This window comes from Pseudorasbora parva, chromosome 1 (assembly GCF_024679245.1).
Source record: "Pseudorasbora parva isolate DD20220531a chromosome 1, ASM2467924v1, whole genome shotgun sequence".
NCBI classification, from domain to species: domain Eukaryota; kingdom Metazoa; phylum Chordata; class Actinopteri; order Cypriniformes; family Gobionidae; genus Pseudorasbora; species Pseudorasbora parva.
In genome coordinates, this window is record NC_090172.1 from 49,953,505 (window position 1) to 49,977,774 (window position 24,270).

The following is a 24,270-nucleotide window of genomic DNA, read 5'->3' on the forward strand; positions in this document are numbered from 1 at the left end:
ATATAATTTTACATATATATTTACATATACATACTCTTCCAATATATAATTTCATATATTGTAGGATATATTTCAATATACATAGCAATATATTGAATAGTATAATAATATGTATATATTCAATATATGAAAACGGCAATAATTGCAGTATTGTCCCATATATTGCAATATACAACTTGCATATATTATATATTATTATATATCATATGATATATTACCATGTAAATTTCACAATATATGGAGACACATGAAATATATTGTCAACTAATATATTGAGAAATATATTTTTGTTGCGTAAGGGAACAAGGCCACATATTGACAACTGGGTAGATTAGATGGTAAACAAATAATCTGTTCTCATAATCAAGGTGTTGGATGCAGGAGAAATGGGCAGGTGTAAAGATTTGAGCGTCTTTGAAAAGGGCCAGACTGTTATGGTAAGGCATCTGGGTCAGAGGATCTCTTTAACACCAAGGCTTTTAGGTTGCTCCCAGTCAGCAGTGGTGAAAATGTACCAACAGTGGTCTAAGGAGGAAAAACTTTAAACTGGCGACAGGATGCTGGGTGGCCAAGGCTCACTGATGCACAAGGGCAGCAAAAGCTATCCCGTTTTGTCCAAGCTAATCAAAGATCTACTGTGGCACAAGTCACATAATTGTAATAATGGTTGTGGGAGGAATGTGTAGCAACACACAGTGCATTGGACTCTGCTGAATATGTCGCAGATCTATCAAAGTGTTTGTGACGACGCCTGTCCACATCAACATAACATGGATGGCCGTGTATGTGTGCACCATTTACCTGGGGAAGTGATGGCACCAGATGCACTGTGGGGCAATGACAGCCGGTGGAGGGAGTGTGATGCTCTGAGCAATGTTCTGCTGGGAAAACCTGGGTCTGGCCATTCATGTGGACGTAAATTTGACACATACCATCTACCGAAACGCTGTTGCAGACCAGGTACACCCCTTCATGACCATGGTGTTCCCTGGTGGAAGTGAATAATGCACCCTGCCACACTGCACACATTGTTCAGGAATGGTTTGAGGAACATTATGAAGAGTTTAAGGTGTTGTCCTGGCATCCAAATTTCCCAATTCTCAATCCAACTGAGCATCTGTGGGATGTGCTGGATCAACAGGTTGGATTAACAAAGGCTCCACCTCAACCTACGGGACTTGAAGGATCTGCTGCTAACATGGTGCCAGATACAACAGGACACCTTCAGGGGTCTTTTAGAGTCTATGCCTTGGCGGTTCATGTTAGTTAAAACATGAACTCATGTTAACAAATGAGACCTTATTGCATAGTGTTACCAGATTTATTTTAATTTCAGTTTTGGTTCCGTTTAAGTTTTTATTTATTTTTAGTTTGTTATTTGTTTTTAACTAAAAGAAAAATAGAAATACTGCAAATTAAATAATTAAGAAACTTTTTAAAAAAAAGAAATTAAATAATAATTAAGAAATTGCATTTGCAACAAGATTGTATTTCAGCTTTCTCTCATTAAGCATTTTTTTTTTTAAATACTTTGAATTCAGTTACCGATAATAACCCCACTTAGAAGTTGTGTAAATTCCTGCTATTCAATAAAAAAAGGTGCATTTACTGAATCACCTTAAAAAGTATTTTTATGCTGAGCTGACCTTAAGATGCACATCTATAATATTGATGTGTGATTTTATTCCTGAATATTGTTGCATGTGTTACTAAAACGTAATCTCAACAAGATTCCCATTAAAATTGATACGGGCTGTACTTGCAAGACTTGAAAAGTTGCCAGTGTCCTACCATCTTTCCTGACGTCTGCAGGGATGTTGGTGATGTTCAAGTCTTCGATGTCCAGCTGCCAGAGGTTGGAAAGCTGCCCAAGCTCAATAGGAAGTTCCTGGATACCTGGATTACTACAGAGACAGGAAGGATTAAAATCAAGCTATGGAAGTCTAAACAAAACATCATTACATCCTGTGAATTTCTGAAGCAGGAAGGAGAGAGGAATAAGTCTTTTTGGTACTGCACATTAGTTTGACTTGCAACACTTTCACCCACACTGTGAAAACCCTGAATCTCCAATCACCAACTGTGATTATTGGGCTCCATTCCAAAAACTAGTGAGATTCATTGCTTATTTGTAAGGCTCTACACAGATAGCATTTGCAATTGCAGTTGATTTCAGCAGTTTGGCAATAACATGTTGCTAAGATTATGCCACAATTCCCTTATAAACAAAACAGAGCAGAAATAATAGGTTAAAAAAAGTTCTTAAATTAAATGCTTGTATTTTTAATGCTTTATATTTATAATCATTATTTCTATCTGACATTTTTACTGAGCTTGTCACAATGCATCCTTTGTCTTTTATAAATTACATTACACATTATAATATATAATCTGAATCTAAAGTGAAGGAAAATGGCGAGACAGGTTTGCACTTTTACTACTAAGAGCGAGTATAAACGGATATTCCTCGTGCTGGAGGGAAATTTAGGTAGATTTGGTCAATTTTTATGAATTATCAAATGGAAATATTCCCATTAACATTTTGTTGTCCGTCAAAGTGGATCTCAATGAATCTTCCTTGCGGCAGAGGGATTGCTAGTTCAAAAATATTTGTCAAGTAACTGTGTTTAAACAGCACACTTGCAGGTTACTGTTATAGTATGTATTTATATTTTAAATTATATTTATTTTATTTAGTTTTTATTTTTCATTTAGTTTAAGTTTTAGTAATTTTGTTATTTGCTTTTGTCATTTGTATTAGATTTTTTTTTAATCATCTAACATTTACATTTTATTTTAGCTTATTCAACTTTAAGAACACCACTTGGTTGGCATAATCGTTGATTATTCAGTTTAGCATCATTATGGAATAATATTCTGACCCCTGATTGCTGAGATTGACCAATCATCATTACAGTCGTGTAATAAAGTGGAAGAAAAAAAGATCTCCACTACTGCACATACGTTTCACATACATTTCCCATGGTTTTCTTTTGACTCACTTGGAAAGATAGAGTTCAGAGAGGTTCTTGAGGGCACATACTGATGGCGGCACACACTCCAGCTGGTTGTCATTCAGGAAAAGAACTTCCAAAGAATCCCGCAAGATTACAGGAAACTGAATGGGACTTACTGCCAAAAAAAGAGAGCCACAGAAGATGAGCACTTCCCCGCAACCACATAATGCATAATGTAGAATTAAAATCTCTGGAGACTAATGGATGATCACTGATGACGGCGGTAGTAAATCTAAAGCTAATATCTAATATTACTGACTAATAGGTCTGGGTGGTAAGACTGGTATGTAGGCCTACTATGAGACGTTAGAAACTACACACAACCATTAGGACTGCTTTGCATTATTTTCTTGCAAAAATACAAAATATCTTTTGATTTGCATCACCATCAAAAAAGGATAAAATAATGAAATTAGCTTATGCTCACCAAGGTTGCATTTATTGAATCAAAAATACATTAAAAACAGTAATATTGTGAAATATTATTGCACTTTCAATATATATTTTAAAATGTAATTTATTCCTGTGAAGGCTGAGCTGAATTTTCAGCATTACTCCAGTCTTCAGTGTCACATGATCACTGATTTGCTGCATTATAATGTTCTGATTATTATAATTGTTTAAAACAGCTGTGCTGCTTAAAGCTACAATGTGTAACTTTTTTAGTTTATTCTTAGCTAAAAACACTTAGTTCTTTCAAAAATATATGTGCTCATTAATGTATATTTACTTCTTTCAAGTAATAAAGTATTCTCGTAAGTTTATAATATGCCATTGAAAATACATACGGGTGAGGGGTTCGAATGCCGGTCGCCATGTTGCCCCTACATCTTGAAAGTACATTAGCCAAAGAGGGACATACTCATAAATTCAAGCTTTGCCTTTCGCATTTTAACTCTCGATGGCACCGTGTCGAATGTGAAGAGAGGGATTGCCATATTAATCTTGGACTAAATCGGCCACCGTAGGAGTTAAAACGAAATCAGAATTGAGAGGAACAGAAACTATTATTCACTGGATGGTCATATACCTTTACACCGCTAGATGAGGGAAAATATCACACAGTGTAGCTTTAATATGTTTGTGGAAATGGTTATACATGTTGTTTTAAGTTTTGATGAATAGAAAGTAAAAAAAAAACAGCATTTATTTTAAATAGAAATCTTTTGTATCATTATAAATACGTTTACCTTCATTTTTGATCAATTTAATTCACCCTTTCTTTTAAAAATAAAAAGGGTATTGTATAAGATTTTATAAAGCATTTATACGATTTTGGCATATCACCCACCCTTATAATGAATTTAAAATATAAGTCCAAATTTTGGATCAATTTGAAAGGCTTTTATTTTAGATTCTGATGTTATTACTAAAACAATCCACACACTTGTCACAGCCTCAACAAAACATTATTACCATGGTGATATTACTCTAGTTCTACTGCCAGGGCAGTTTCTCTGTGGTAAGTTTGGTAAACTCCCTTCAGGGCTGGTAATGCCATAATTACAGTGTGAAACTGTAATGTGCCATGGCAACGTAACCACAGTGTTTGAATGTACTGTACCTGGCTCTGGGTCCCGTCTGTGCCACGTAGTGAAGAAGGCCAGTTTCCTGGTTTTGGTCAGCTCTCCCGTCCTAAAATAATATTCAGAGCACACTTGATTTCAGATATTCACAATACTTCATTCAAATGTCTATATACAACCACAATGACTGCGAAGATGTATTAGTGATCTAGAGGGGCATTTTGTTCTAGAAAATTATAAGGCCAAATTACATCACATGTATCCTGTGAAGCGAAGGCAATCCCATAATGCATAATGTGCACTTTACGAAATAACATTAATTATAATATTACCTATCCAATAAAGAAAAGGTATCTAGCAACACTATTTTGCCCACATGTTACCTATTTTTATGCTTTTACAGTTTCACAGCATTAGCATTTAGCATTTTCCAAAACAGGTTATCATAGAAAGCATAATTATGAACAGCCTTCAGATTGGTAATGTGCCTAAGGATGCATTATAATGCAGCTTCTGTAGGCTCACTAGGTTTCGGAGCATTTCTGTATATATATATATATATATATATATATATATATATATATATATATATATATATATATATATATGTGTGTGTATGTGTGTCTCTGTGTGTGTGTGTGTGTGTGTGTGTGTGTGTGTGTGTGTGTGTGTGTGTGTGTGTGTGTGTGTGTGTGTGTGTGTGTGTGCGTGAGTTTGACCTACTTCCCCAGTTGGTTTCTGGACAGGTCTAGTGTTCGGAGACAAGAGCATTTCCATTTGTTGGGAGTGGGCAGAGTGGAGATTTGGTTCCCACACAATTTCAGAGAGACAATGGCCTAAAACACACACAGTGATCTTTGTGACGCACACACATGGAAGTATAAACATGATGCATCATCGTTGGCCTGGTACTTTAGTAATAATGTCATTTCACAAGTGGTGGGCTTACTAGCATTTTAACCTCAAATGACTAAATAAAAAATAAAATTATATATATATATATATATATATATATATATGTATATATATATATAAAACATCAAAATAAAATTAGAATAGTAAAATATATATATATATATATATATATATATATATATATATATATATATATATATATATATAAATAAGACAAATATGAATGGTGTTATCCAAAGCAAAGCTTGCCACCACCACGATGCTAGAGGGTTGTGTGAGGTTGCCAAAGCATTGCTATGAAGTTGCTAAGGTATTCTGGGTGGTCTGTGGTCCAAGTCAAAAGAGCCCACACTCAAGTCTCTATGCAAGTCTATGTGATTTTTTTTGTGCCCATTTTTATCCATCAAGAGAAAAGAGCAACAGCACACCTCCTCAAGCTGCATGAGCAATAATAGCAGTGAAGCTCTCCTTGTCCTAGACATGTTATATGTATCTGTTTTAGTGTGATATCCTCCTAATACAGTCAGTTTTAACTTGTCCTTCTCTGTGCTATTATCGTCTTGGCTCAGAGACTGCATACATATTTGGCATTTAAAAGAGCAGAGATTTTACATTCAAACTGTTTGAGCATTATAATTGAATTTTAAATCAAGAAACTTCAACCCTTCTTTCTTATATTTTTTTCTTAAGCTCTCTAGTTTACAATCTCTATTTCTTGCTCTGTCATTGGCTTTGTGTTGAAATCTTGCCAGTTAGCTAGCGAAACAGACTGTGAAGTTAATGAAAACTCGACAACTATAAAATCCCCATCTGAGTATGTTTGTAAACACTTCATGACACACTTGATGTCTTTCAAGCCTACTAGTGTAAAAAAAACTGTTATTAAAAGGCCCTGCACTTTTTCCCTGATTCACTGGTATCTATCACCATGAAGGAGATACAGAAGGAAAACCCACAATCATTCAGATGTGTTACAAATAACCTTTACTGTGAGAACAGTGCCACCATAAGGTAGAAAGAAGACAAAAAAACAACATACATTTTAGTACAGTAATTTGTTAGGAACAATGAGATTAAGATCACTGAGAACAATAGGCATTAAGAAAAATCTGAATTATTTATTGAGATTTTGCTACTGGGGTTGCTCCTTACCTCCAGCTCAAAAATGTAGGAGGGCAGCTCCTTCAGAACGTTCTCAGAGATGTCCACCTCCCTCAGATGAGTCTTCCAGAAGATGGAGATGGTGTCAGGAAGAACCTCGATCTGGTTGTTTGAAGCTTTGCAGACTTTCTGTTGGGTCAAATTATCCCTGATTATTAGCATATTCAAACATCATATACCATGGTATATATTGAAGTACTAAATATCTAAATAACACAACTATGGCATTCATTTAACCCAAAAATTCAACAATGTAACATTCACGCAATAAACGGTTTCTTGTGATTGTAACTGTTAATTACTGTTGTTAGTTGTCATAAATATATATATGTATTTAACTGCATTAAAGTGCCGTATATCTGTTCCGTATTTATTATTTTATTTATAATATTTTGGTCCTCTACATTTTTTTTAAAATAATAAAACATAACAAAATCAAATGTGACCAACTGGTCCAAAAAAATAAATTAAAAAAACGTTAAATTTACAACATATATATTTAATGTTGTAAATTTAACATTGTTTTTTTATTTATTTTTTTGGACCAGTTGGATTCCAGTTTAATTTCAACCAAATATTGTCATATCCTAACAAACCGGCAAAAATCAGCACAATTAAAAATAATCCCTTATGGCTGGTTTTGTGGTGCAGGGTCACAAATAAATAAAAGCAACAACATTATACAAAAAAAAATAAAAAAAAATAAGATAAGATAAAAATAACAAAACAAAATAATAAAAAGTAATAATAAAAATAAATAAAACAACTAAATAATAAAATATCTTCATTTAAAAATATGTTGCAAAAATATTTGATTCTCAAGGCATGCATACTGCACTAAACGTGTGTGATCAAATGAAAGATTGTGTTTGCAGCAGTGACGCACCAGAGGACAGGCCCATGGATCCGGGAAGCTGGTGAGTTTGTTTCTACTGACATTGAGACAGCTGAGGGCCTTCAGACAATGCAGTATGGAGGAGGGAAGATCCGTCAGGCTGTTATCAGACAAGTCCAGCTCCTTCAGCTTACGGAGGCCGATCCAGTTAGTGCCTGCAGCAGAAAAACAGCTGTTAGTGCTGTCATACTAATACAGATCAGTGACGATAACCACTTTAAAACCATGTAACGCTAAACAACCACTCAGAGTAACAGTTATACTTGCTGTATATCTTGTATTTATTATATGAATTAAATTAAATAAAAATCAAGTGTTTACTACTACAATGCTTAAAAAATAGGTAGTAGGTAGAATTTTTTTTAAAATAAAATGTAATTATGTATGCATTCATAATTTGTTTATATATTAAAATATAAATAATAATTAATTATATTAAAAACATATACAATTAATTCATGCACACATTTATATACCAATATTAGACACATATTTAAAACCGCAGCATGGGTAATGAAGAAATGTAGAAAATAGAACAAAGAAAAAAATATATATATTTAAGTGAGTGTCATTCATTGTGAAGAAAGAACACCTTTTCAAGCTTATTATTCCACATAAAATAAATTTTGGTTTTGATTTTTGGTATGAAATTGTAAAATAGATGTACTATTATATTATTTTAAATGACTTCAATCATTAAAGGGTTAGTTCACCCAAAAATTAAAATTCTGTCATTAATTCCTCCCCCTCATGTCGTTCGACACCCGTAAGACCTCCGTTCATCTTTGGAACACAAATGAAGATATATATTTTAGTTGAATTGATGGCTCAGACAGGCCTTCAGTGACACCAATGACATTTCCTCTCTCAAGATCCATAAAAGGCATATAGTTTTTGTGCGCAAAAAACAAAATAACGACTTCTGTAGTGTTGGGGCAATTTCAAAACAAAGCTTTGAACCGTTATGAATCAGTGTATTGATTCATGATTCGGATCGCGTGTCAAACTGCTGAAATCACGTGACATTGGCGATCTGAATCATGAATTAGTACGCTGATTCATAACGTTCAAAACTTTGTTTTGAAATTGCCCCATCACTATAGAAGTCACTTCATAAAATTATTGTAGAGCCACTGATGGGCTTTGGGCTTAGATGGGCTTTGTAACGACACCTTTAGTGCCTTTTATGGGTCTTGAGAGATTGGTGTCAATGAAGGCCTATCTGAATGGAGGTCTTACGGATGTCAAACGACGTGAGGCTAAGTAATTAATGACAGAATTACAATTTTTGGGTGAACTAACCCTTTAATAGTCCCGTGAAAGGAAAATAATGTCTGTTAAGGAGCAGGAAACAAACATTTTAATTTGAAATATAGTCCCAATGCAGTTAGGTGATCGTAAATCAAACTGATGAAACTGCTGTGGATGAGACATAAATACAGTGTGTGACTGAGTAGTCGATGTTTGCTAACCTAAAGAACATGTTTTATATACAGCTTATGCAAAGATCCGAGAGGTACCGTGTGTGTACCGTTAGGGATGTTGAAGAGGCTGGTCAGTTTGTTCTTGGCTGCAGAAATCAATTGCAACTGGCTGAGGTGAAGCAGACCCACAGGGAGACACTCCAACTCATTCTCACAGAAATTCACACAAGATAATCTACAGAAAACACAGCAAAAGAGGAGTTATTAGCGAGGTCAAAGCTGGTCAAACCACTAGAGCAAAGGTGTCTAGTCCTGCTCCTGGAGGGCCACTGTCCTGCAAAGTTTATCTCTAATGCGACACACCTAAAACAGCTAATCAAGGCCTTACTAGGCATAGGAGAATCTTCCAGGCAGGTGTGTTGAGGTAAGCTGGAGCTAAACTCTACAGGACAGCAGCCCTCCAGGACGGAGTTTAGATACCCCTGCTCTAGAGCTTCAGAAGAGATTTCAACAATGTCTCACGTCTCAAATTCAGAGATATGACACATTTTTTTCATTAAAGGTGCCCTAGAATGAGTTGAAATTTAACAATTTAACAATACGCTACTCTACATAGAGGGTATGTGGCTTATTTAAGGGCAAATATTGTCCAAATACAGTTTTACAGGTCCATTTACAACCCTATAAACTGTCCCTAGGATGCAATGCTCTGTTTTTGCCTTATTTGGAAGGGTCGTGAATATAAATGTTGAGCTCTGCTCTGATTGGCTCATTTCAGCAGCTCACAGCACACAGCAGTTCCAGTTGTTCAGCAAAATGGCTCGTGAGTCCTGACCGCCCTGACAGAACACAGACCGACTGAATGACACTTTAAGCAGAACATCTCAAATGGAGATTGCTAAAATGCAGCTTACTTGTTTATTTTCAGATCATCCACGTGAGAGAGAGCTCACGTGCGTATGGTTGTCAGATTGTATGTTTAGGTAAAACACTAGATAGTATACGTGTTCTTTTCACAGAAAAGCTCTGATTGGGGGATTTAAATTACTGAAATCTGGCAACCGCAAGCACGAATGCTCTTCTTTCCCTCTGACAAAACCAAAACCAGTTTTTATTTTTTAAACTATATTTTAGACTTTTATTTTTTCGTCAACGATATTGCATGTTTATATAACGTTAGTCACAATGTAGGCTATGCAGTGACTGCGATGCACTTTGAAATACAGGCATGCGAGAGAGAGAGAGAGAGAGAGAGAGAGAGAGAAAGAGAGAGAGAGAGAGAGAGAGAGAGAGAGAGAGTGAGTGAGTGAGTGAGTGAGTGAGTGAGTGAGTGAGTGAGTGAGTGAGTGAGTGAGTGAGTGAGTGAGTGAGTGAGTGAGTGAGAACATGGTTCCCAGATTGCAAATTGTGAGTAAAACACCCGGATAGAACACGTTTTTTTTTAAGAGAAAAGCTCTGTATGTGGGATTTAATTGATTGAAATCTAGAAACCGCAAGCATGAAGGCTCAAACATATATTTTTTAAAATACATCAACAAACATTTTTCGTCATATTTTCTTTAATGAAATTAACACTATTCAGAGCAAACTAACAATTAATAAAATTGGTGTAATATGAACAATGAATTATAATTCTGTTATAGATATAACATCAATCATGCCAGTTGACAGTTCTGTTCTGTGGGAAGGGTATGAAAAGTGCTCACATAATATTGTCGGTCTTGAACATGGGCTGGTATATGCAAATTTTGGGGGCATAAATATTAATGACCCTGACTGTTACGTACCAGTCGTGTTATGTTGGGATTCACCCGTCTTTTTGAAGGAGTAAACAATGGTCTTTGAGTCTCATGGTATGTCAGTTGCATGTACTGAACTCTTATTATTTAACTATGGCAAGGTAAATACCGTTTTCCATTCTATGACACCTTTAAGAGGTTGTGATGACTTTTCCAATTTGTGATAACTAGATAAGTTGTTTTTTTAATCATATTATGAAGAGTGCACTCAGAAAAGTCATATTATCTAGCATATTTCAGACATGAGTATACCGGTAACTAAAAACCTACTAGAGTGACTTATCCAGATCTAAAAGACATTTATATTCCTGGATTCTCATTGCGATTTTGATCGGTGTGTGGAAGCCTTACGGACCTGCTGCAGATGATCTCCTGTGATGACGGCGGGGTGGGAAGCTCCCTGAGCTGATTGTGGGAGAGATTGAGCGAGCGCAGGTGTATCAGACCCCACGGCACCACAGACGGCAGCGAGCACAGACAGTTATGAGACAGATCCAGAACTGTGATTCGAGACGATACGTCCATGAACCAGTCCAGATCCAACCAGGGTAGCTTCAGTCCTGTCCAATCAACATGCACAGCCTGTGGATGAGGAAATTGAAACTCGTGGGATTTTCCTGACACTGAGTTAAAGAAGTGATGATTAAAGAATCCTTGTAAAAGTACACAAAATATTTATAAACACTCAGTTTACTTACTACAGTTTAGCAATAATAAATCAAATCAAATAATAGTAAAATTTGTTAAATCAAATGAATAAGAAAAATAGAAAATAAAATAAAAAACAGAACAACACATAAATAAATAGCAGTACAGAATAACACAATAATATAATTAAATAAATGATACTATGATAATACTAATAATCTAATACAAAATTATTCAGTAACATATTTTAGCACCTAAAAAATATTATATAAAAGTCAGAATGTGATTAAAGGAAAATAGGAAATTATATAAATAGGAAAAATATTGAAAGTCTTTGGTAATTTTTGAGCCCGATGCTAAGGGTCCAATCGGATTCAATTATGTATCCTAAGCTATGCTAAAAGTGCTACTGCCAGATACAGAGATTGGCTGAATGGATTAAAAAACGGTAAAACTCAACTGTTTAACTTGGAAAAACTTGGACTAAACTAAAACTCAACTTGTTTTAACTTGGGCTTGGAAAATTAGCCTATTTTCAAAAAAGTTGAGTGTTCCTTTAAATCAAAATTCAAACAATATAAGAGTGCGGACGTTTGCTCATGAATATTACATTTAGCCAACAAAATAAAGCGGTTGATAAAACACAAGAATTAAAACAGATCATATTAACAAATGTGAATATTATAATTCTAATGCTAAAATATTTGTAAAGTGTTTGTAAAGTGAAAAAAAAATGAAACTTCCATTTTATTCCGAATCAAAATCATTTGAATGATGACTTCCAAACTCATAAGCAGGAACTTTACAGGAGGATGTGAAGTGTCCTGTGGCTACACTTTGTGTATAAGCTCAAAATAATTGAGAATGGAATTACATGCACTTTGTTCAGTTTAAAAAATCAATTATTTACACCACCGGAACTGCAAACCAGCTCCTAAAATATATACTTTTCTCCATATACACAATTTGGGATGTTATTTGTATTTTCTTTGGTTGCGTTTATGCACAGGCATAAAGTCTCATCGTGTGTGTGCACAAAAAGGAATACATTCATAAAGAGGAACTAGTACTGACTGTAAAACTTCTGTAAAAGGAAGCTGCAGTATTGTTCACAAGTCCAGCGTTGAACTTAAAATAATTCAGTCAAGAGTGTGAATCAGTCTCACCTGCAGCAGTCGCCCATCCACAAGAGTGTCTTTGTCCTGCAGGAGGCGCTGTCTGAGCAGCTGCCTGCTGAAGTCTGCATGATCCATCAGTGTGTACGAGGAGAAACCGGCTCCATTCTGTAGCAGAAAACATGCAATCTCCTTATTTCCTGAGTGGAGAAAACAAACTTCAGTTAGATCAGGAAGAACTTTTGCTTCATTTCTCCACACCTCTGATGAAAGAGGAAGTGTGTGCAGCGGAGGAAGTGCATGTGCGCTGGATCAAAGCGGGAAATCTGAACACTGCTTTTTCAGTTTGCAGTTCATGAACATAAAATATAACTTGACGCAACAGACAGACAGACAGACAGACAGACAGACAGACAGACAGACAGATAGACAGATAGATAGATAGATAGATAGATAGATAGATAGATAGATAGATAGATAGATAGATAGATAGATAGATAGATAGATAGATAGATAGATAGATAGATAGATAGATAGATAGTTTTAGTAGTTTTATATGCTTGCACTGCTTCATGGGATTGTAGTTATTTCCCTCACTAAATCTGTTTAGTACACAATCTTGTACCATTGTTTTTTTGTTATATATGGTTTAATTTTTAATGTTATAATTCACCTCATAGCTTGGCTGGCTTGGTTTATGGCTTAACTAGTGCCGCTGAAAAAGTAGGCAGGCACTGTTGCACTAATATTGTGAAGTATACGATGAGCAAAAGCCTACAGTACCTGCCTGCGCAGCGGCATACAGGGGCAAACCGGTGATGATGGCAAACTCCCCTGAATTAACTGCGCAGTCCTCGGCATCAGCATTGTATGTATAAACCAGCAGCTTCACCACCTCTACATGACCCTGCTGGCATGCCGTAGCCAACATCCAGTTCAGTAGATCCTTACGAACACATGGACCTAAAGAAAAAGAAAGCTGTCTCAGAAGTGACAAAATGACAAAAAAATTGCCTAACAATAACATGTACAATCAAATCTTATAGTTGTTGTTGGACGAAAACCTCTCCATATTTCATTTTTGTTTTCTTTTCATAAATCATTACTATTGGTCACTCTTTACATCAGTCTGTGAGTTTGCCAATATTTAGTTTATTTATAGTTCACTCAAAAATGAAAATGTGATGTTTATCTGCTTACCCCCAGGGCATGCAAGATGTATGTAGGTGTCTTTGTTTCTTCAGTAGAACACAAATGAAGATTTTTTTTTTATTCCAACCGGTTGCAGTCTGCCAGTCATAATGCATGTGAATAGGTAACAATCCAGAATCCAAACGAATCTCATCTAGTGTTCCCAGCCGTCACTACTTCTACCGGAGAAGGTCAAACCGGCGCGATCATAGATATACATTATGTAGATGCCTCATTTGACTGATCCACGCAGGCACTAATAAGGAATATGATCGCACCAGTTTGACCTTACTAGACGGAAGTAATAGCGGATGGAAACACTAGATGAGATTTGTCTGGATATGAGGTAAAAAAATTTTTTTTTAAAAACATTAATACTGTTCGGGTTTCTCATAGAAACTGATCGGTTCGTGTCTTAAGATATCAATGTGTCATCACGAGCAGCAGGGTTTTTTTTTTCCTCTCATAGAATTGTTACACATTCACATGCATTATATAACTGGCACACAGCAACAGTTGAAGTTAAAAATCTTAATTTGTGTTCTACTGAAGAAACAAAGACATCTACATGTTGGATGCACTGGAGGTAAGCAGATAAACATCACATTTTCATTTTGGGGTGAACTATCCCTTTAACCCATGAAAAATATTTAAAAAAATGCTAGTGACTTAACCTTATATCTCCACTGGATCCTTAAACTGTCAGTAAACCTCCTGACTCCCCCTGTGAACTCCTTCGTGAATAAAGTGTCGCACACAGTTTGGACTCTCTCTACTTGTTTGCAATGCAAGGGGTTGTTTGAATAAGTACAGTGTTTTCTTAACTCAGGAAACACCATATACAGAATATACACACGATACTGCCAAAAGTTTTAGGATGCCTGCCTTTACAAGCACATTCACTTTAGTGACATCCCACTCTTAATCCATAGGTTTAAATATGTATTTGGCCCACCATTTGCAGCTACAAAAGCTTCAACTCTTGAAATAAGCTATTTTGATTAAAGATAACGAGGGAGAACGAATGCTCGGAAAAATGTATAATAAATATTCCAATATTCCATAAAAATAAGAATTGACATATTCATGACATTTGATTTCATGCTGACTTAAGAAAAATTGATTTTGGTTTCTGCTCACGTGGTATGGAGTCCAGCAGCTCTCGAACCAACACCTGATGTCCGTGATGTGCCGCTAAGATGGCAGGGTTTACTTCACTGGGCTCCTGTGGAACCACAACCCGTGCGTCCTTCAGCAAAAACCGAACAGCGTCCAAGTCACCGTTCTGAGCTGCCAAACACAGTAGCTCCAGCTACACACACACACACACACACACACACACACACACACACACACACACACACACACACACACACACACACAATAAAACTCAGTTAAATGTTTAAAAACAGACATTTCGCGCAAACTTCAGCATCTGTAAGTTTTTTACTTAAATATTAATTCTTAAATTTAAAAATGTAGCTCCAAGTCGCTTCTTTTTAAAACATACCACAATTGTGTACATACTCAAAAAGGATTTAGAAAAGATGACCATTAGAGTTTATTCCATTTTTCAGGCCTGTCATTTTCATGGTTTGTTCTTAATCGAAGTGGATGCTAGAAATATCTGACATGACTACACTTTTTTTTTTATAGCTGACAGTGCAAATAATATTTTTAAACTTCGGCATACTGTTTTGTCCCAGGGAAAAAAAATCTATACAGGTCCTTCTCAAAAAATTAGCATATGCGATAAAGTTCATTATTTTCCATAATGTAATGATAAAAACTAAACTTTCATATATTTTAGATTCATTGCACACCAACTGAAATATTTCAGGTCTTTTATTGTTTTAATACTGATGATTTTGGCATACAGCTCATGAAAACCCAAAAAAAAACAAAAATCTCAAAAACATTAGCATATCATGAAAAGGTTCTCTAAACAAGCTATTAACCTAATCATTAACCTAATCGTCCAGAAGGCCATCATTGACACCCTCAAGCGAGAGGTTAAGACACAGAAAGAAATTTCTGAACGAATAGGCTGTTCCCAGAGTGCTGTATCAAGGCACCTCAGTGGGAAGTCTGTGGGAAGGAAAAAGTGTGGTAAAAAACGCTGCACAACGAGAAGAGGTGACCGGACCCTGAGGAAGATTGTGGAGAAGGACCGATTCCAGACCTTGGTGGACCTGCGGAAGCAGTGGACTGAGTCTGGAGTAGAAACATCCAGAGCCACCGTGCACAGGCGTGTGCAGGAAATGGGCTACAGGTGCCGCATTCCCCAGGTCAAGCCACTTTTGGGCTACAGAGAATTATCACTGGACTGTTGCTCAGTGGTCCAAAGTACTTTTTTCGGATGAAAGCAAATTTTGCATGTCATTCGGAAGTCAAGGTGCCAGAGTCTGGAGGAAGACTGGGAAGAAGGAAATGCCAAAATGCCTGAAGTCCAGTGTCAAGTACCCACAGTCAGTGATGGTCTGGGGTGCCATGTCAGCTGCTGGTGTTGGTCCACTGTGTTTTATCAAGGGCAGGGTCAATGCAGCTAGCTATCAGGAGATTTTGGAGCACTTCATGCTTCCATCTGCTGAAAAACTTTATGGAGATGAAGATTTGGTTTTTCAGCACGACCTGACACCTGCTCACAGTGCCAAAGCCACTGGTAAATGGTTTACTGACCATGGTATTACTGTGCTCAATTGGCCTGCCAACTCTCCTGACCTGAACCCCATAGAGAATCTGTGGGATATTGTGAAGAGAAAGTTGAGAGACGCAAGACCCAACACTCTGGATGAGCTAAAGGCCGCTATCGAAGCATCCTCGGCCTCCATAACACCTCAGCAGTGCCACAGGCTGATTGCCTCCATGCCACGCCGCATTGAAGCAGTCATTTCTTCAAAAGGATTCCCGACCAAGTACTAAGTGCATAACTGAACATAATTATTTGAAGGTTGACTTTTTTGTATTAAAAACACTTTTCTTTTATTGGTCGGATGAAATATGCTAATTTTTTGAGATTTTGGGGTTTTCATGAGCTGTATGCCAAAATCATCAGTATTAAAACAATAAAAGACTAAAATATATGAAAGTAAAAATTTTATCATTACATTATGGAAAATAATGAACTTTTATCACATATGCTAATTTTTTGAGATGGACCTGTATATGGCGTGAGACCACATACAGCATCTGGTTATATAGAAAGCATCACTAGGTGGCAGTAATTTACCTTCACAGATGACAGATTCCACCAAATGAATGGTGTTTTACAGTACCATTCAAAGGTTTGTGATCAACACGTTTTTTGAGAGAAGTCTCAAAATTGCACTCCAAGGCTATACTTTTTAATTAAACATACAGTAAAAACAATAATATTGTGCAAAAATATTGCAATTTAAAATACTCATTTTCTACAGGAATAGAAATTCCATGTGATGCAAAACAGAATTTACAGCATCATTACTCCAGGCTGTCAGTGTCACATGAACATTCAGAAATAATTCTACCATGCGGATTTGCTGCTCAAGAAACATTCCTCATTATCCATGTTGAAAACAGTTGTGCTGCTTCATACTTTTGTGGAAACAGAGAGAGTTTTTTCCAGGATTCTTAGATGACTGCATTTATTTGAAATAGATATATTTAGTTGTAACATTATAAATGAGTTTACTGTCACTTTTGATCAACTTAATGTGTTCTTGCTGTATTCATTTCATTCACACTCCAACTTATGGAAAGATACAGTAGCGTATTTAAAGGTAGGGTAGGTAGAAATGATCTAACAGTTTTGTCAAAATTTGTTTAAACCTTCTTTATATGTCAATATGTCAATACATACTTAAAATGTAAGTACTCTGAAAAAGAGAGTATAAAAATCGAGTGACTCTAGACTTTTTAATCTGTAATAAACACAGCTCATAATTTTCAATTGGGACAAAAAAATGATTGGCATGGGAGACTGTCACTCTCTCTCGCTACCATGGCGACCACCGCTTTCGCTACAGGATCTGCCCACATGCGCGCTCATTTGATTTGAGCAGTTCAAGAGGCAAGAAACCTAGGCAAAATAATGGCAGAGAAAGAGTATTCAAAATTCACAGAGCAGGGTTTAACAGTCAGCGAAGGCAAACAATGCAAAAAAGGAAGACAGTACGAGAAAAGGCAAACGCGAGTAAATATCGGTGTGGCTTTCCAACCAGAACTGAGGAACCTTAAGGTGCTGAAAAACAACCCGTACTGGCTGTATTTCTGCTGGACTGGTAATCTTTCATTTTGATTATACATTTTTTTGGTTTATGTTTTCATGAAGCATGTATCAAGAGCACATGAAGCTGCCTAATATAGCATAACATTACTTAGCATAAAGTTACAATATTATACACTTAGCCATTAGTAGAGATGATAAATACTTAATATGCTTAGCTCAAGTTGATCGCTGTCGTGCTGAATTTCGCAAAATTTAACTTTAGATAACAAAATGCATGTGTAAAAGCTCATACACCGCATCCAGGAACTTTTTTTTAGAACTAAGTTAGCTTTAGCGACTACTAATCAACAATGCTTTCATCATGGAAACTCTTACATGCAAAACACTGTATATGTTATGAATCTTACACGAAATTCATCTTCATTACAGTATAACTGATGTTATTGGAAAAACATAAATCAATGCTACCCGTGTTCTTTGCCATATAACTAGCTCATTACCGAATCAAACAAAAATATATTTTAAACTCTACCAGTATCTGTATTCTAGCTTAATAGTGAGTACTAAAATACATCGTATCTGTTTATATTCATACTGATAAAGTTAGATTTTTTTATTGCATGTGATTTTGACATGATTTGACTACATGCACACTGCTCGTCTGAGGTAAATAATGCGTCTTCCAGCTGATTGGTCGGTGAGGCGCGTTCATGTATTTTGGGGGCGTGGCTTTGGAAAGAGCCCAGAAGGGAGAAGGTGGAGTGAATGGAAATAATGAGCTGTCTTTAAAACAGTCATGCCGCACCGGAGACTTGGAAGTAAACGCCCACAGCTAGAATTAGATAAGATTTGCATATTTAATAAGCTTACGTTTCCCGTTCAGTTCACATGAGGGAGAGGAGAGATTGAGGGAGAAGCGGCAACCAGAATGATGTTCTTGATCACAGGGCTCGAAAATGTCTTTATCCAAAAAAAACAACACAATGATTTATTTCTCATCCACCCGCGATTATTATTTTTATATTACACAGTCCCCACAATTAAATGTCAAGTCGAAAGAGACAACAGCACAGATCAAGAACGGAATATAGAGATTCATCGGCCTGCCAAGCTTTGCGAGCCCTGGCCCATATGTGCCAAGGCTAAAGTTATGTTTCTGTTAGACACGTACTACATAAGCAAAATGATCTATGACAATGCAATAACGTTACATATAAAAACACATTTTACTCACATAAGTGTGTTGCACCAGTCCTGTCGGATCCAAATCAAGCATTTGAGATTTGTTTACAAACGATTCCGCAGTGAACTGAAGTGAAAATGTCTTCCCCACACAAACTGGAACTTCATTAAAAAAAAAGTTCAACCACACATTCCTAATATTAGGATCAGAAGGAAGCTTATGCAGCGAATGTGTTCTTCCACAACCAGGAATAGCACAATATCTTAATCTTCCTCGGCATGTTTATTGTTGTTAGCTATCTAGCACGAGCCAATTAGCTGCGTGAGTGGGTGGGCGGGGCTACTGGATTAGACGTGCTGTAGAGGCGGTGTTTCGTAGCGCTATGACGTAAGAATGAAGCTCACCATCATTTTCTGATCCTGGTGTTATAAAAGCTTTTCTTTGACTAACAAGGAAGTTTTCAGCTCTGAAACTTATAGGATATTCTTATATTACCATGACCTTTTATATATCAAAAGCTCAAGGGAAAGTTGATTTCTCAATTCATCACCCCTTCAATGCTAGTATACACTTCCTTATTCTGTCATTGGCTTACTGTGGCCTACACATAAAAAATAAAAAAAAATCCTTTTTTTTCCCACTGATCTCTGAGTCTTTGAATGAGGGATTAAAAGTAAGTGCAATACAATTTCTACTGCTATTTCTACGGTATTCAAATTGTATGGAGAATATATTCCCAGAAGATGCAGTATCCAACAGCACAAACCCGAGCAGAAGACTATATCCGATATTGCAATGGACTCCAAGCACTTCAAGTCAGTTATTTATATAGCACTTTATGCAATGTACACCATTTTAAAACAGCTTTAGAGACAGATATTGCACAGCTAATTTCTCAAATTCCATTGAGCAGTTATATTTAAAGCTTGATAAAAAAGAAAACTATGCAAGTGTAATGGAGGCCTCACTCCTCTGATCTCAAGAGACGCGACTGACGCTAGAGGTTGCGGCCTTTAGCCTCCTTGTTAGAGCTTCTGACTCTCATGCCAACAGACCTGAGTTCGAGTCCCGCTTGGAGACTTATTTTTTTTATAAATTTCCAATTTTGTGTAATACCTTTTTTGTCATTTCTAAGTTGCTTTATTGTCCTCTAAATTAATCAATGTAAAGGTAAATAACCACTATTTAAATTAAACAACAAAAGGCAATGAAATCATATGATAATGATTCAAATACTATTTTTTAAAAACAGTCTGTAGTGTGCACTAAACATATAGAGTATATAGTTAGCATGTTCTGAGCATAGATCAATTGTTTTACGGTAACAGAGAAATGTTGAAATACATTATACGCAAGTTTCTCATCTCAGAGACCACTGCACTCAATAAAAAAACGATTCAGTGATCGAACGGGACTAATGTGATGAGTGTGGAGGCAGAAGCAGAGGATCAGATGAGAGTTTGTTAACTGATGGCTGGTTAGGAGCCATTACAGTCACACCATCAATCACTCGTGACCTCATTAGAGACCTGTAACATCATTTACAGACGAGTATCGCTGCGCACTATAACGGACCACATGCTGTAATGTAATCACCTTACTGTGAACAAAGCCTTTTAAGAAACAAACACACCTTATAATTAATGTTTTCTGCCCTTCTTGTTTAAGTCACAGACTATTACCATAGATGCAATCTAGCTGATTTTTTTATTTTTATTTTAAAAAGTACCATAAATTACATTACCATTGTTTTGCGGTGTGTATTTTGATCTGAACTTAAATCAAAATGTGTATTTTGATCTAAACCTTCAACCTTATTTATTATTCTCATGTTAGGTAAAGCAAGTCAAGTCTGGTCTTAATTATAAGCATTCATAATCAATTATAACCAAGACTTCTCTATTGTATGCGCTTGCTGCTGTCCATAGTTTTTCCTCTGTTGCCATCTCTTTTTGAAATCTGCAACTTTATGTGAATTGTGCCTCGGCACGGCACAGCGCGGAAGAATCCAATGTTTTGAGGAGAACGCGCGGCTGCCAGGAGAAGGGCTCAGTCACCGAGCCGGTGTGGATTTACTGTCATTCGAAATCACAGATTCTACTGTTTGAAAGTATGATTGACCAACATAAGAATGTTCACCGCAAAATGTAATCTGAACTATTAAGTAGCTAACAAGCACTTTTGTTTTGACCAACTTAGGGAGGAAACGCATTGCAATAAATTATGATGCTTAAATCTAATGATCGCTTATCATATCACATCAAACCGTGCAAATTATACTTTGTTTTCAAATTGTTAACGTTAACAACATTAGCATTGTGTGACAACATTGTGTATTAGGGCACAAAAAAGAACGCTCCGTAACTCTATGAAATAAGCGAACAAGTGTGCTACTTTTACATAATTGAATCATTGAAATGTCTTAACATTACCTATCCAGGAGAAAAAAACCTTCACGCCACCTTTCAAAAGCCCTTTTTATCCTTTTAACATGGATAAAGTGTACACATTCTTCTTAAACTCAGTTGCAGTCTCTTTTTTTGTTGCCACTCCAAAGTGCAAAGTTTTTTGCATTTTACAACGGCTAAATCTGAATTATCCCTGGTGATTGTAATTTGAACCTTTTCTGGATCTGCCATCAAATTATTTAATTATATCAAGTGATGTGAGAAAAAGCTATACATTTCAACCTCCAACATCTTCACACGCAATAGTCTGCTAACCGGGCTGGGCTTCTAGGCACTGGGGTAGCCTACTGATGTATCAGTGTAAGGGGCAATCAAGTCATCAGTCTTTTATTATAGTTAATTATGTATCCATAGTACACGGATACATAATTAACAATTATTGTACATCTCTTACCAGACAGTAAAGCATTTCTACGAAACAAACTAAATAAACAATACTGTAAGCAATGCCTAAATATGTGTAACAAAAGGGCATCTAAAATAAACAAAAAACAAACAATATTTCCTTAAGAGTTTTAGGGAAGAGTTTTTAAAAATGTTTTTTACAGAAGTCTCTTATGCTCATGCAGGCTGCATTTTTTTTTTAAATACAGTAGAAACAGTAATATTGTGAAATATTATTGCAAATTATTTAACTACACCATCACTGCAGATGCAGACGTGCGAGAGTTCACATTTGTACAGCGTCCCAGCAGCGGCTCCAAAGCTTTATATAAGTGAGAATTTTTAGAAGTTGGTGATTTTGCAAACTTGATAGTCTTGAAAGTTTGTTAACATGGGTGTGTACAACATTTCCATGTAAATGGTAAACAACAAAACGCAACCAAGGAAACAGCTCCGATCAAACTGTGGATAAAAAATAATTAAAAAAAAACACACTCTCAGGTTCTTTGGCTGTTGAGCTTAGTTTTTTATAATACACCATACTTTCAACCAAACTGAATAATTAAAAGAAAGTTGAAATGGTTACAAGTTCTATAAATATTTTGGATTCTTCATTTACTTTACTGACATTCTCTGGTCTTGGTAAAGCACACTAGACATGAAATATGTGAAATCGTATTTATTTTGTTTATCAAAAGTGCTTTCACTTTGAGCGTGAGAAGCATAGCAAAATTACACTTGTTGCAAAAACCCCTGCTTTACTGCTGCTCGTGCATCACTTCTGTTCAACACACACACACACCCTTTGTGAATGCACTCATCGGTTAACATGCATGCCAAAAAATAAATAAATTAATAAAATGTGCCTTTTCATTTCATGTTTAAATATAGGAATAGGGTGAATTTAGATAAATTCCAACAACTTTTGACTGTGGTACTGCAAAAAAATCTGCAAATGCGCTCCAATTGATTGCTAAGAAGGTTGTTGTTCAGGTGTCCTCAATGATTTCTAGGCAGCTGCTAACCATAAAAACAAACAAACGTGGCATAAACAGTATCAGTTTTATTATTTACATATTTAGGGGAAATCAACATGCAAAAGATTTACTTACAGTTATTTCTGCATATTAAGCTGACAGGAGGAAGTATTGTAACTTAAAAAAACTGTACACTTCACCTGTACTTCTACTTCAAAATCCAAATGGTGAGATTTTTGGCCGCTTTTCATAACATTATTTTAGTTTCATTGTTACGCCCAAACCAAAGACTAGAGCAGATTTACAGGACAAAACATGTTTTAACATGTTAAAAACTCATCAGTATACAATCAGAAATGCACTGTAAACACATGCCATTATAGTGTTTTGAGTAGGAGGTCTTTGGCCTGTGGTTATCATATTTCTACTGTTTTGAAAACATAATGTGTGCATTCATTTTTCCCACATTGAGGAGAAAACTGAGAAGCAAGTGTGAAAAAAGCCGTGATGTGTAATGCTTGTTAACAGGCTCTTTTCTTTTAGTACTATATTGTGTGTATGTACAAAGTATCAAGGGTTTCACACGCAGATTAGAAAAGCTAACACAGTCTTAAGCTAAGCCAAGCCAGATACTGGACATTAGATCATATTTAACTTTATTAATTTGAAAAACACTCTAATCCTCAGCATTAAACTTTTGGCATTTAACTCATCATCGTGCATTTTTTCTGCTCCAGACTGATATGTCAAATCATGCAATTTGCATTTAGCAGATGCTTTTATCCAAAACAACTGGCCTTGCATTCATGTTTATTTCAGTTACTGCATTCCTAGGAATCAAACACATGACATTAGCATTTTAATATTTACATTTACATTGATGCCGATGCTTTTATCCAAAGTAACGTGCATTGCGTTGCCTGGGAATCAAACCCTTGATGACTTCACGCTCTCTACTGTCCAAGCTTAAGGAACTTGTAGAGAATATGTTTTTGCTTTTCTAAGCACTCAGAAATCAATTTTCATTTGTTTACAATAAAGCACCCCTACCAACCACCCACAACAACCGAGCATCACAGCGGTGAGTTTTACGAGCAACCCCAGTTTGCTGCACATATATGTCCTTGTAATGAGTAAATTGTAAGTTGATTTTATGACAATTTACTTGCAATGTAAACCTAAAACGTCAGTTGTGCTACTGGTAATGCATTTCAACTTAGACATACACAGCAACTCTGTACAATAAATAGCTCTTTTTTAAATTGATTTAAATGGAGTTTGGCATTAGCATGTCGTTTTTTGGTATTGCATGAATTACAAGTTTGCTTGTTTGCCAGCTTCTTTGGCTATTTCCATGCAG

The 24,270-nt window shown here is 36.1% G+C and overlaps 1 protein-coding gene across 3 annotated transcripts in view; it reads right to left on the reverse strand.

Annotated features, from left to right (window-relative positions):
- Window positions 1-24,270, reverse strand: part of lrrk1 (leucine-rich repeat kinase 1) — a 156,323-nt gene that overhangs the window by 119,750 nt on the left and 12,303 nt on the right. For 2 of the 3 annotated variants that reach the window (XM_067444785.1, XM_067444791.1), the window contains 11 exons: window positions 14,832-15,003; window positions 13,284-13,463; window positions 12,552-12,700; window positions 11,093-11,319; window positions 9,046-9,173; window positions 7,506-7,669; window positions 6,611-6,748; window positions 5,267-5,379; window positions 4,582-4,652; window positions 3,003-3,132; window positions 1,792-1,904 (listed from right to left, as the gene is read on the reverse strand). In XM_067444785.1, the coding sequence (XP_067300886.1) occupies window positions 1,792-1,904; window positions 3,003-3,132; window positions 4,582-4,652; window positions 5,267-5,379; window positions 6,611-6,748; window positions 7,506-7,669; window positions 9,046-9,173; window positions 11,093-11,319; window positions 12,552-12,700; window positions 13,284-13,463; window positions 14,832-15,003 (1,585 nt within the window). Of the gene's footprint in view, window positions 1-1,791; window positions 1,905-3,002; window positions 3,133-4,581; window positions 4,653-5,266; window positions 5,380-6,610; window positions 6,749-7,505; window positions 7,670-9,045; window positions 9,174-11,092; window positions 11,320-12,551; window positions 12,701-13,283; window positions 13,464-14,831; window positions 15,004-24,270 lie in introns of those variants that run through there. The other variant, XM_067444796.1, reaches the window with a different exon arrangement.